Source organism: Notolepis coatsorum, assembly GCF_963971535.1.
Source record: "Notolepis coatsorum genome assembly, chromosome: 2".
Taxonomy (NCBI): Eukaryota; Metazoa; Chordata; class Actinopteri; order Aulopiformes; family Paralepididae; genus Notolepis; species Notolepis coatsorum.
The window spans coordinates 139,179,995-139,195,139 of NC_140166.1; the positions used below are offsets into that span (position 1 = coordinate 139,179,995).

Below are 15,145 nucleotides of genomic sequence, written 5' to 3' on the forward strand. Positions count from 1 at the left end.
ATGTTGCCGATTCCACAGAGGCGGGTAGATCTGCAGAGTCGATCGGGGATCTTGATCCGGTTATTAATATGGAATAAAACAATAACAACTTGCCACGGCTATATACGTGCCTCTGGTCCACAACGCATGGCACCGAAACACGTATATATACGTGGCTGGTCCTTAAAGTGTTAAGAACGAAAATAGAACACTTTCTACGCATTGTTGATAAATGAGGGCCCAGGGGTGTAAAGTACTTGAGTAATTGTACTTCGTTACAATACTTAAGTACTGTTTTGGGGGATTTGTACTTTACTCGAGTAATATTAGGTTTGTGTACTAACCTTGCGTGTCCCTGCGATGTAAGAGGTCCGTTCAGAACGACCAAATTACAGGGCGGTTATCGTTAAAAGTCACAGAGCTGGAATAAAATGGGAGCCTTTATTTCCAGTTGCCCTGCGGGACGCCTGCCAGCCAGGTCCTCGTCACGAGAACAGCACCTCTGAACGCTCTCAGGGCAGACTGCGGCGGCGATGGAGCTGGAGTGCAGAGGCGTTTTTGTACTGTAATCACTACAGCCTTCACGGCTCTTGTCGGAGATGTGTGAACTCGTGTGTTGTCTAAAACTACCTCTTCAGAGCAGCGTTGCCGACTAGAGACACTCAAGGGGTGTGACGACGTCTGGTCATCCACACTCCAGCTCTGACGTTGAGTGTGGATTTGAACTGTACACGTATTTTGCAGCTGTAAATGGTTTTGTATAACGTGTAAGGTTGAGCTGTCGGTGGAGAGCTTAAGAATGTGCATGGTCAAATAATTTCTTGATAGAAATGTTAAAACATGGTAAATCGAATAGAAAATTAGTTTAGGAGTTTGGTAGAGGACTTGACGTTTTCTGGCCAGGAGAATTGAGTTCAAGAACCCTGACTTCTTTGTGGGGTCACCTTATAAAGGAAGGGGGCGGGGGAAGGGATTGACCTGGTGGTACAGGAAGGGGGTGAAGGGTACAGGGAGGGGGTGAAGGGTACAGGGAGGAGGGGGTGAGGGGCACAGGCAGGAGGGGGGAAGGTGTTAACAAAATGACTAGACTTAGGGTCCAGGATAGGGGGAGGGGGGTGTTAACACAAGGTCATGCAAGGAATCTTCCTCAAACCTCTATCTTTGTTGGGATGCACATGTTATAAAGACCTTCCTTTCCATTAGCAGATCCCAACCTGTACGTGTGTATATTGATACTTGCACCGGTTGCTCTCGCGGCGTTGCAGGATGAACACGGGTCTTCAGAAGCTGAAGGAGGCGTCGGAGTCCGTAGCAGCGCTCAGCAAGGAGCTGGAGGTGAAGGAGAAGGAGCTGCAGGTGGCCAACGACAAGGCAGACATGGTGGGTCGAGTCCAAGTGCACCTTCAAGTCCAAGTCCACTTCATTCACAATGTTCAGTAGACTTGGAATTATAATGTATGAAGCTTAACAGAGGTCTCAACAGAGGTCTTAACAGATGTCTTAACAGAGGTCTTAACAGAGGTCTCAACAGAGGTCTTAACAGATGTCTTAACAGAGGTCTTAACAGATGTCTTAACAGAGTTCTTAACATAGGTCTTAACAGAGGTCTTAACATAGGTCTTAACAGAGGTCTTAACAGATGTCTTAAGAGATGTCTTAACAGATGTCTTAAGAGAGGTCTTAACAGAGGTCTTAACAGATATCTTAAGAGAGGTCTTAACAGAGGTCTTAACAGAGGTCTTAACAGAGGTCTTAACAGAAGTCTTAACAGAGGTCTCAACAGAGGTCTTAACAGATGTCTTAACAGAGGTCTTAACAGAGGTCTTAACAGAGGTCTTAACAGATGTCTTAAGAGAAGTCTTAACAGAGGTCTTAAGAGAGGTCTTAACAGAGGTCTTAACAGAGTTCTTAACAGAGGTCTTAAGAGAGGTCTTAACAGAGGTATTAACAGAGTTCTTAACAGATGTCTTAACAGAGGTTTTAACAGATGTCTTAAGAGAGGTCTTAACAGAGGTCTTAACATATGTCTTAAGAGAGGTCTTAACAGAGGTCTTAACAGAGGTCTTAACAGATGTCTTAAGAGATGTCTTAAGATAGGTCTTAACAGAGGTCTTAACAGAGGTTTTAACAGAGGTCTCAACAGAGTTCTTAACAGAAGTCTTAAGAGAGGTCTTAACAGAAGTATTAACAGAGGTCTTAACAGAGGTCTTAACAGAGGTCTTAACATATGTCTTAAGAGAGGTCTTAACAGAGGTCTTAACAGAGGTCTTAACAGAGGTCTTAACATATGTCTTAACATATGTCTTAAGAGAGGTCTTAACAGAGGTCTTAACATATGTCTTAAGAGAGGTCTTAACAGAGGTCTTAACAGAGGTCTTAACAGAGGTCTTAACAGATGTTTTAACAGATGTCTTAAGAGAGGTCTTAACAGAGGTCTTAACAGATGTCTTAACAGAAGTCTTAACAGATGTCTTAAGAGAGGTCTTAACAGATGTCTTAAGAGAGGTCTTAACAGAGTTTTCAACATAGTTCTCAACAGAGGTCTTAACAGAAGTATTAACAGAGGTCTTAACAGAGGTCTTAACAGATGTCTTAACAGAAGTATTAACAGAGGTCTTAACAGAGTTCTCAACAGAGTTCTTAACAGATGTCTCAACAGAGGTCTTAACAGAGTTCTTAACAGATGTCTTAACAGAGGTCTTAACAGAAGTATTAACAGAGGTCTTAACAGAGGTCTTAACAGAGTTATTAACAGATGTCGTAACAGAGGTCTTAACAGAGTTCTTAACAGATGTCTTAACACAGGTCTTAACAGAGGTCTTAACAGATGTCTTAACAGATGTCTTAACAGAGGTCTTAACAGATGTCTTAACAGAGTTCTTAACAGAGGTCTTAACAGAGTTCTTAACAGAGGTCTTAACAGAGGTCTTAACAGATGTCTTAACAGATGTCTTAACAGAGTTATTAACAGAAGTCTTAACCGAGTTCTTAACAGATGTCTTAACAGATGTCTTAACAGAGGTCTTAACAGAGGTATTAACAGAAGTATTAACAGAGGTCTTAACAGAGGTCTTAACAGAAGTATTAACAGAGGTCTCAACAGAGGTCTTAACAGATGTCTTAACAGAGGTCTTAACAGAGGTCTTAACAGATGTCTTAACAGAGGTCTTAACAGAAGTATTAACAGATGTCTTAACAGAGTTCTTAACAGAGGTCAGAGGTCTTACTCTTAACAGAGGTCTTAACAGATGTCTTAACAGAGTTCTTAACAGAGGTCTTAACAGAGGTCTTAACAGAGTTCTTAACAGAGGTCTTAACAGAGGTCTTAACAGAAGTCTTAGCAGAGGTCTTAACAGAGGTCTTAACGGAGTTATTAACGGAGGTCTGCACAGAGGAGGAACACTTTGACCGACTCCTCAGTAATGTACCCTATATCCTATACCCTCTATACCCTAAATAGCATCTTGCTATTTCCGGCATATCAACAGAGATCACGTGACGCCGTCGTGTCACGTGAGACAAAGAAGTGGACCGACGAATCAGAGGCCACGCTCAAGGACGTGCTTGCAGACACGGATTGGGATATGTTCATAGGAAGCGCCAGTGACGTCAGTGAACTAGCAGACATAGTGGTGTGCTACATAACAACAATAGCTGATGGTATTGTCCTCAGGAAAACGGTGCGGATTTTCCCAAACCAGAAACCGTGGGTGGATAACACTATTAGAGCAGCTCTGAACTCTCGTACCACCGCCTACAACCTGGGTAGAGAGTCAGGAAACATGGAGGAGTATAAGGCTTCAGTCTATACTCTACGCAAAGCTGTCAAACTTGCTAAGAGGACATATGCTGACAAACTGGAGACACAAATGGCACAAAACGACACAAGAGGATTATGGCAGGGACTGAAGACAATAACTGACTATAAAGTCAGCGCCCCCTCAATGGGGAGCGACGACGCCTCCCTCGCGGACAAGCTCAACACCTTCTACGCTCGGTTTGGTGTAGACAGTGGCGCTGCTGGCTCTCCGGCTAGTGACGTCACTGGCGCGCCGGCTGTTGTGGAGGGGGGGGGGGCAACCGCGAGGGGGGGGGGACGCTCTCTCGTTGTCGGAACACAGTGTGAGAAGAGCATTTATGCAGGTGAACACCAGGAAGGCTGCTGGCCCAGATGGCATAACAGGACGTATACTCAAGACCTGTGCCAACCAGCTGGCCCCTGTGTTCACCGCCATATTTAATCAATCACTGGCGGAGTCAGTGGTCCCTGCCTGCTTCAAGATGTCTACCATCATCCCTGTGCCGAAGAAACCCTCCCCAGCATGTCCAAATGACTACAGACCGGTGGCACTCACCTCTGTGGTCATGAAATGTTTCGAGAGGCTGGTCAAGGACCACATTTGTGCCTCCCTCCCCAGTGATATGGACCCTATGCAATTTGCATACAGGACAAACAGGTCCACCGACGACGCGGTCTCCCAGGTACTGCACAGCACCCTCTCGCACCTTGACCGTCAGAAGGGGGGCTATGTGAGACTGTTGTTCATTGACTACAGCTCAGCGTTCAACACCATAGTCCCCACCAGACTGGTGGACAAGCTGATCGAGCTAGGTCTGAGCTCCGCCCTGAGCGCCTGGGTACTGGACTTTCTGAGCGAAAGACCCCAGGCGGTCAGGGTGGGGGGTCAGACCTCCAACACCATCACCCTGAGCATCGGGTCCCCCCAGGGCTGTGTTCTGAGCCCCCTGCTGTACTCACTCTACACACATGACTGTGTGGCCAAGTTCAGCTCCAACTCCATAGTGAAGTTCGCAGATGACACTGTGGTGGTGGGGCTGATCTCGGACAACGACGAGAAGGCCTACCGGGAGGAGGTTGAGGTACTGGAACGCTGGTGCCAGGACAACAGCCTGCTCCTGAACATTGGCAAAACCAAGGAACTGATCGTGGATTATAGGAGAGGACAGCAGGAGACACACACACCACTGATGATAAACGGGGCTACCGTGGACAGGGTGAGCAGCTTCAAGTACCTGGGGGTCCACATCTCAGAGGACCTGACATGGTCAACACACATAGACACAGTAGTAAAGAAGGCGAAACAGCGTCTCTACCACCTGAGACAGTTAAGGAAGTTCAGAGTATCGGGGAAGATACTCCAGTCCTTCTACTCAGGAGCTGTAGAGAGCATCCTGACCGGAAACATCACTGCCTGGTATGGAAACAGCACGGCACAGGACAAGAAGGCCCTACAGAAAGTGGTGCGCTCAGCCGAGTGTACCACGGGTATTGCACTACCCCCCCTGCAGGTTCTATACAACAAGAGGTGCAAATCCAGAGCCTGCAGGATAATGAAAGACCCTCACCACCACAATAACAGCCTGTTTCAGCTGCTGAGGTCAGGCAGACGCCTGCGAACCCCAGCTACTAGGACAGAGCGGCTTAGGCTCAGCTTCTTCCCCCAGGCCATCAGAGCCATGAACAATGAACATTGAGTGCTCAGAACATTGAACTGTCCACACACAAGCACACATGAACACACACACGACACGCACACTGTGCACGCTCACACACGAGCAGCCACTTAACACTTTAACATGAGCGGGCACACACTCATGTCGCACACACGCACACTTATGGCCAAAGGAAAGGACACTTTAAATTAGAATAACAGGAACAGTGTATTGCACTACCAAAGCTAACTAGCATGTCACACATGCTCTGTAAATAACTATGTACAGATACCGAGATGTCACTCCATGTTACCTGCTACCTGTTACTGCACAATGTTGTTTCTTCTTTTGATTCTATTATATGTACCACTGTATTGCACATCGTTGCGGGCAAGACCACCCGCATTTCATTGTATACCTGTATGCCGTGACAATTAAAACTCTTGACTTGACTTGACTTGATATCATATACCCTCTATACCCTAGCCTAGGATATCCTATACCCTCTATACTGTAGCTGAGCTGACTACACTGTGACCTACTGTAGCTGAGTAAAGTTGCTGTCCTGGAGTGCTGACCGGAGTGTCGGACATCCCGTGATGAAGGCTGGGAGGATGCGACCCTCTCTGCGTGCCCTCCTGTCTCCGGAGGTCTCGTAGTGGTGACCGGAGTGCTGGACGTCCCGCGATGATGTCGGGGAGGTCGCGACCCTCTCTGCGCCGCCCACTATCTCCCTGTCTCCGGCTGTCCCTGAGCAATGACCGGAGTGTTGAACGTCCCGTGATTAAGACGGGGAGGACGCAACCCTCTTTGCGCCGCCCCTGTGCCTCAAATAGATTCGCTATCAGCTCTATCTTCAATCTTTCAAAATGTTCAGTTGCTATCGACATCTAAGAAGGGAGATCCCCCCTTGAATGGCCCTTCTAAGGTTTCTCTCCTCCACACTGCCTGTGGAGCATTTTTCCCTATTGTTAGGTTTTAGTGAGTTTTTCCTTACCTTCGCGTGGGGTATGTCTGGGTGTGCTTGCATTCTTTCATTTATTTGCATTTATTTTAAATTTGTTGGACCTTATGGTGTTCTTGTTCTGTTCTTGACTTATTGTCATGTTTTCTTCTTGACTTGTTTAAAGAAGACATGTACGGCCCATGGGGACATTAACGTGTGTTGTCGGGCCTTATAAATAAATTTGATTTGATTTAGGATATCCTATACCCTCCCTATAGCGCTTCAGTGTCTTTCTCAAGGACATTTGGTGGTTGTCGCAGAGATCAAACCTGTGACATTTCGGCTACCAGCTTGTGAGCGGGTGTCCCAAGCCTGTGGGACGTTGTTAACCTTCAATCAGAATCACGACACATCTTCCGGCAGAATACAGAGTACAAAGATGGCTAGACCGGCTGGTGCCCAAAGTGTTAATACTACTACTACTAATAATAATAATAATTGTAATGATAATACAAATAATGATTATAATAATGATGATGATAATTTTGAATTTAAAATTTAAAAAGGTTGAACTCTGTTTTCTTTTCTTTTTGTCTTTATAATTTATAAATTGTTATATTCTGTATTATTATTGTTTTTGTTATTTTCCTGTGAAGTTCTGTGTATTGTGATTGTGATTAATGTGTTTTCTTGTTTCATGTAAGTAATAATAAAAAAATTTGATCAAAAAAAAACAATGATAATAATCATAATCATAATAATAATGATGATGATGATAATAATAATAAACTCATATTACGTTGACACCGCCTCCTCTCGCAGGTGCTGAAAGAGGTGACGGTGAAGGCGCAGGCGGCGGAGCTGGTGAAGGTGGAGGTGCAGAAGGTGAAGGACAAGGCCCAGGCCATCGTGGACAGCATCTCCGCTGACAAGGCCATCGCTGAGGAGAAGCTGGAGGCGGCCAGGCCGGCGCTGGAGGAGGCAGAGGCCGCGCTGCAGGTACCGGGCTTCTGTTCACTCTCTCTAGGGCTGACCTATTCTAGTTGAATAGTCGACTGATCGATCGAAAGGACCCGTAGTCGATTGCCAACCTCTTAGTCGAATGCAAAAAAAGAAATATATATATTATTATTTTATTTTATTATAATTTTTTGTATCATTCTTTCCAAAAGAAAAGAGGCCTAGAAGCGTGGCTAACGACGCTAATGCCAATGGCACGCATACCAGCGAGGCTAACTTCAGAGGCACTGAAAGACGATTTCACCCGTCTAATGAACACACTAGCCTAGACAAATATCAAGATGTGTCCATCAGTGGACCAATTGCATGCTTTCGCAGAGGACAAGAAGCCTTCAGTCGACTCCTTCAGACATTAACACTTTCAGTGCCAGCCATTAACGGTTGATTAATGTTCTTGGATGCCAGCATCCACTTCAATGATAGCGTTAAAAATGCATAATCTATGTTTTAAATTATGGTGTCTAATCTGCCCGTCGCTTATCAATGACTTGTTTGCAGTCAACATTGTCGAAACGGATTGTTTTTTAATCGGTTCATATCCTTTTTATAGCATTTCGAAAAGCTATAGTTTTCTCGAAAATTTCAGGAAAATAGAAAGATTCCGTCATAAACGGCATACATTTATTGGAATATTCTCGAATACACTAGACACGTTGTCATTTGTCGGCCTATTTATGAATCGTTTTCAAATAAATGCTAGATTATCGATAGTATATGTGTACTTATGCACGCTATAGAAGCGAGCTGAGAAATCGATTCTCTTATTTCCTCAACAGCACACGCACACACACACACATACGGGACACGCTGTTATCTCAGTGAAAACAGCTCTGATTATCCTAAAACTGGTAACATAGACTCCTTACCTTAGATCAGGTGTTCTCCAAAAAGATTATTCCAATTCCTGATCGCCATTCCAAATATCGATCGCGTTTATTGATTGATTATTGGCTGCTGTAAATATATATTCCAGGCTTCCCTCTTCATCAGACGGCTCGCCAGCATAGTGAAGCCAGTAGGCTCCCCCCCCCCCCCACACATCCACCAGTGTAATCGAATGGCCTGCAGTTACACAGGGATAGACGATAGGGGGCGGTATTTTCCCATCGGAGCTCCTAGAGGGGCTGCTGTACCAACGGGAGACTCGGTTGATGAAATATGAATTCAGATCGCGAAAAAAAATAAAAAAGACAATTAGCGTCGTCGGCATTCAACGGTCGGCATGAACTAAGGACATAACACGTCGTCAGCACTCAAAGTGTTAAGCACCCCCCCCCCCCCCCCCCACAGCCCAAATGGAATGGATGCCAGAATTCACTGCATAGTATTGTATATTATATGGTAACTCAGTTACGTCTATTCTGCATCGAACATTGTACTATGTCTATACTGAACACTGTGACCTCATTTTCTACTTCTTTTTTTTTTTTTTTTTTTTTTTGTCTTTTTCCCCCTCCATTTTCCTCCGATTTTCTCCCATCCCAATGTTAGTCGTATGCCAATTCCCAGTCCCTTCCTGGTCGCTGCGCACTTACCCCCCACAGTCAGATCATCTGGGAGAGTGGAGGCTACCACGTGCTTCCTCCGACACACGTCCAGCCAATCACCGCTTCTTTTCACCTGGCAGCGCGGATTCTCATTGAGAGGGCGTAGCGTGTGGGAGGACCACACTATCCCCCTCACGTCCAATCCGCGCTTAGCAGGCGCCCCGACCGAACTGTAGGAGTCGCTGTTTACAACGACCCGGACCCACCCCGCCAGCTTCTCCCACCCTCTGATACAGCCAATTGTATCAGTGCAGACGGCCAGCCAAGCTGGTGACAACCCCGGAGCTGTGAGCTGGATTCGAACAGGCGAATCAAGCTCACAGCTCCGGGGCTGGTGACGAACGCAATCTCCGCTCGACCACCTAACCGCCCTCTCATTTTCTACTTCTAATTTACATGCTATACTATGTTATTTGATACTATCTTGTCTAGCACAGTCTCTGGAGCGTAACAGTAAGAAGCATTTTGTATGAAAGTATTCTGTACTTCTGTATGACAACTATTAATGAAACTTGAAACTTGGAATGATACATAAAAAAAAAGAAGAAAAATAAATATATACTTTTTTTTTTTTCATGTAGGCTATATATATATTTTTTTCATAGTCGACTAATTTTGGCGACTACAAGTCGACTATACAAGTCCTTACTCGGGGACAGCCAGCCCTAGTTCACTCTAACAGCACAACATGGAGGAGGCAGAGGCCCACGCTGCAGGTACTGGACTCTCTTCACTCTAATAGGGAGGTGTAGTCTGACGTCACTTTGGACCGCCCCCGCGAGGTCCACCCGTTTAGGGATTTATCATTGGGAAAATGGATTATCGGCTATTGTAACAATTCTGCCTCACGAACATTGAAAAGCTTTCCATTTTTGCACAAAATGAGTTCCCTTCTATCACTAACATTATTGTTTAAGCATTTTTGGTTGAAATAAAATTCAGCGATTTTTTTCTTTACGATTAATTGCGAATATTTTCCTTTGTGAAAAATCTAGTGCAGCATATATTTTTTTTTATCCACTTTTTCTCCCATTTTTCCATATTTTCTCCCATCCCAATTTCGTATCATCCAATTCAACCCTCTCCTGTCACGAACGCTGTTTCTTGCCTCCCACAAGCCGGCTGCAATGTGGACTAAGTCATACATAGCACAAGTCCCCTCCGGTACTTGAGGTAACAGCAGTCGCATCTTTTCACCTGTGCAGCTCGATCTCTCAGTGGCGAGGAGTAACGCGTGGGAGGCTCACGCTGCCCCCGACACTTCCTGATTCTACTGCGCAGGCGCACCAACCGACCTGTAGGAGTCGCTGTCCACAACGCCCGATCCCCACCCATCAGTTTCCCACCCCCTAATACGGCCAATGTGTATTAGTATGAACGACCAGCTAAACTGAAAGCAATGTGGAGCGCTGGGCTCGAACAGGCAAGCCCAGCGTCTCCGTCATTCGTGGTGAGCGCCTTGCCCACTACGCCACGTAGCCGCCCAAGTGCAGCATATTCTTGTCGACATAAGTTTGATCCAACTTATCGGAGTTGAGGACAGACGAACACACACACACACACACACACACACACACACACACACACACACACACACACACACACACACACACACACACACACACACACACACACACATTCTTGTCTTGTAAGCAGAACCTGCCAAGTTTTCGATCCACAATGTCAAATCTTGAAGAATTCTTCCAGAGTTAATTTCTGTGCCAGTGGATGCCCACTGGGACTCATTAGAGGAACTAGATGTTGGGGGGGGGGGGGGTATTCACCACCGCCACATTCATCAAGCCGTTCTTAAAGTCCAAATCCGTTCTTACCCAGGTGTGTTGAATGATGAATCCCACCTGTTCTTAAACTCAAATGCACGTTCGCACTCAATTAATTTGCATACAGACACGCCCCGGCTGCTCCTTATAAGGCGGATGAGGCGTGTGTAAAACAGCTCGAGAGGTTCGGCATTGCATGCTGATCCATTCAACAGGAAGCGATTTGTGAGTTGCGACTGATCTCAAAATGAGATTAGATTCAAATGTATTGTTATTATACAGCACAAGTACAATACACCATCCAACCAGAGTGGACAAATTCTCCCAAAATAAATAAATATAAATAAATAAACGGCTTAGCGCACGTCCGAGCGCACACACACACACACACACACACATGTCTCACGACTCACTGCATGTTTCAAGTTCAAGTTTCAAGTTTCTTTATTAGTTGTCATACAGAAGTACAGAATACTTTTATACAAAATGCTTCTTTCTGTTACGCTCCAGAGACTGTGCTAGACAAAAATAGATAAGTATAAAATAAAATAAAATAAGTATAGCAAGTATAAAATAGAAGTCACGTACGTAGGCACAAGTGTTCAGTATGTACATATGTACAATGTGTGTGTGTGTGTTCCTGTGGGTCGCCCATCACGTGTGCATGTGTTAATCTGATGACAAATAAAGACTTATACTTATATACTTTTGTATATGTGCAAAATGAATCATTCCAGTAATCAATACTGAACGACTGCGGCGTGTGTTGTGTCTGAGTTGATGCTCCAGAGTATTGCATTACATCTCAATCTGAAACGGTTAAGCAGCCACTCATCTGGCTCTGCAAATAGATCTAGAAGATATGCGTTCTTTGCGTACGGCCTAGGCGGCCAGAGCATCTAACTGTTCTAACGGCAATATATAATCCATTTCAGAAGCAGAGCGCTTCAGATAAGTTATAATAATAATAATTATTATTATTATTATTATTTTTATTATTATTGAAAAGTTCTGGGATTTTAAAGTCGTATTTCAGGGCAATTGACCAATGGTAGGCTTTTATTATATTTTTTTCATCTGGGTAAGAGTTTCTTATCTGGGTAAGAGTGCTCTTGACCACTCTTAGAATTTGGTCTTGCCTAAGAGAAAAGCAAAAATAAGAAAACATTGCTGAATCCCAGGTAAGAACAAAATAAGAATAAATGCTAGTTAAGAACGAAATCTGTTCTTATATCGCTTCGTGAATGAGGCCCAATGAGTATGCACCTACTCTAGGTTTTACATGACAACACCAGCTCAACGCACCGCCAATTATTCACAAGAGAAGTTTGTTCCCATTATCTCCCCGGGACCAGACATTCGTTCTCCTGTTGGTTTCCGTTCTATATGTGCCGTTCTATTCAGACCATCAGGCTGCCAGCCGGAGCTTTGAAATAAATAAAAAAGGACTTTGATTTTAAAGACCTGCTGTCAACAGTAGAACAATAGAGGATCGGTGATTCATCGCCGCAATTATTTCAAAGTCGTTGTGGCTATTGGACCAGAACAAACATTTCTCTAAAAGTTTCCATCTTCATTCTATTCTTTCATTCCCCCCCTCCCTCTCTCTCCCAGACCATCAAGCCGTCGGACATCGCCACAGTGCGTTCTCTTGCTCGCCCGCCCCACCTGATCATGAGGATCATGGACTGCGTCCTGCTGCTGTTCCAGAGGCGGGTGAACAGCGTGAAGATGGACCCGGAGAAGAGCTGCCTCGCGCCCTCCTGGCATGAGTCTCTCAAGCTCATGACCGCCGGCAACTTCCTGGGCAATCTGCAGGTACATTCAGAAGGAGATGTTTTTTTTTATTGTCAATGTACTCTTGTGGCCTTTTCAGGATTTGTGTGACTCAAGGGTGTTCATTGAGATTGATGTGCCAGTCTTCATAATAAAAAAGTAACTGTATTTACAGTAGATTTCATTCACGGTTCTTGCTGCACGCCTGGTGATACTAAATCCAAATTGAACTCTGCCATTGGAAAGATTTGGCTATAATAAGGTAATTTATATTAATTAAATTAAATTAAGTAAATTATTGTGGGGCGGCTATCGGCTCAGGGGTAGAGCGGGGCGTCCAATGATCGAAGGGTTGGTGGTTCGAATCCCGCTCAAGCCCATGTCCATCCCATTGCCGTTGTGTCCTTGGGCAAGACACTTAACCTACTTGCCTCGTATGAATGTGTATGCATGTGAATGAATGTTGGTGGTGGTCGGAGGGGCCGTAGGCGATGATTATTCGCCACGCTTCCGTGAGTCTGTCTCAGGGCAGCTCTGGCTGCAATAGACCTATCTCAAACCCTGCCCTCTTTTCTTGATCCTCCAATCACAACTGTCGCTTACCTCGGACAAACAAAGTTGAAATGCATTCCCCCAAAAATACTTCATGTTGCCAGATGTGAAACATATTCCCACACGCTCATCCTTGTGCCTCTGTAACATTCTGTGCCAAATCACAGGCTGTTCGGCCCGATAGTTTGCCACATATTGCGCGGATTCACACACACACTCACCCACACACAGACGCTACCGAATGCATAGTCTCCGCGGACATGATAATATATGATAATAATAATAATAATATAATAATAATATGATGCATAGTGTTGGGGAGGATGGGTCTGGAACCCATTCCAACCATCTGTGCTATCGCTGCACCGATATTATGGTTATGGTTATGGTTATGGTGCATATTATAACAAGTATATTAAAAGACAATCTATTTTCAACGTTAAGCCAAGAGAGGCGGGCATACATACGGCTCACATTAGACCTTAGTGAGCAGCCCAGTACCAACCGTGCTGCCCTGTTCTGGACCACCTGGAGCTTCCTGACGTCACCACTGGCAGCAGATGACCACATCGCAGAGCAATAGTCAAGATGACATAAAACTAAACTTTGCACTATCTGACATAAAAGGGGACGGGCAACAAAAGAAGCACATTTCCTGGAAATACCAATTGCTCTTCCCATTTTTTAAACAATATAATTAATATGGAACCACGTCCAGCAGAGACGGGAGCGGAGCGTATCTGTTCATGCCCGACGGGAAGGCCACGCCCTACTCCTCCAGCAAACCTCTCATCAGAGTCACCAGGGGGGATGTTTTCTCTGACATCACTTCCTGTTACCAGCACCTCTACCATGTTCAAGGGTTGGAAGGTATGTCTGTGGAGCTCACTAACCTAGTAGACATCAGAGGAGAGTTCAACAAGGAGCTGGCCATGAGGATCAGCTCGGACATCAGCAGCAGAGACACGTTCTACACCGACCTCAACGGATTACAGATCCAGCCTCGGAGGACGATGGTCAAGCTGCCATTGCCGGCTAACTTCTACCCTATGACCAGCATGGGTTACATCCAGGACTCGAGCTCACGACTCAGCCTGCTCTCTGGGCAGTCCCTGGGGGCTGCCAGTCTCCACACCAGGGAGCTGGAGGTGATATTGGATCGGCGTCTGAACCAGGATGACAACAGAGGCCTCGGACAGGGAGTCACGGATAACAAACTGACTACTAGCTCATTCAGACTGCTGGTGGAGAAAAGAGGAGAGAGGGAAGAGGAGGAGAAAGGCGGTGCAGTCAGCTACCCGTCCCTGTTGAGCCATATTACCTCCCTCTATTTAAATCACCCTCTCCTGCCCATGGCTGTCAGTCCAGAGAGCATCTCAGTCCCCCTGTTCTCCTTTCAGCCCCTGGCATCATCGCTGCCCTGTGATATACAACTGGTGAACCTTAGGAGCATACAAGACGAGGCTGAAGGAGGAGGGCCATCTGATGAGTCGGCCCTAATTCTCCACAGGAAAGGATTTGACTGCAGCCTGCCACACACACACACACACACACACACACACACACACACACACACACACACACACACACACACACACACACACACACACACACACACACACACACACACACACACACACACACACACACACACACACACACACAGGCCTGCTGTGTAGCACCACACAGGGAAAGGTGAATCTAGAGACGTTCTTCTCAGAACTGCAGTTCCACAGTGCCTCTCCGGTGTCTCTCTCTCTGATGCACCCAGAACCTTGGCTCACTTAGAGGGCTTTCCACAGGGGAAAATTCACATTGACGATTGAGCCGTACTGCAATATGTTAATAAAGTTCTAAATCAATTAATCAATCAATGCCGCTAGAGAATCAGATTCTCTGCTATCGATACGTGCTGGCTTTTCTTTTTGTTTGTTTTGTTGAGATGTAAAGTATTTATTTGATTGTATTGTTGCATCACTTGTAGTATTAGTATATAAATAAAGTTGTTTATAAAATCAAAATCTCTCTCTCTCTCTCTCTCTCTCTCTCTCTCTCTCTCTCTCTGTCTGTCTCTGTCTCTGTCTCTGTCT

The 15,145-nt window shown here is 45.4% G+C and overlaps 1 protein-coding gene across 1 annotated transcript in view; it reads left to right on the top strand.

Moving 5' to 3' along the window:
• The window catches only part of dnah5 (dynein, axonemal, heavy chain 5), a gene marked incomplete at both ends in the record, with an annotated part of 523,851 nt that overhangs the window by 332,188 nt on the left and 176,518 nt on the right, over positions 1-15,145 (top strand). The window contains 3 exon segments of the mRNA XM_084308323.1: positions 1,245-1,359; positions 7,202-7,378; positions 12,342-12,545. Of these exon segments, the coding sequence (XP_084164449.1) occupies positions 1,245-1,359; positions 7,202-7,378; positions 12,342-12,545 (496 nt within the window).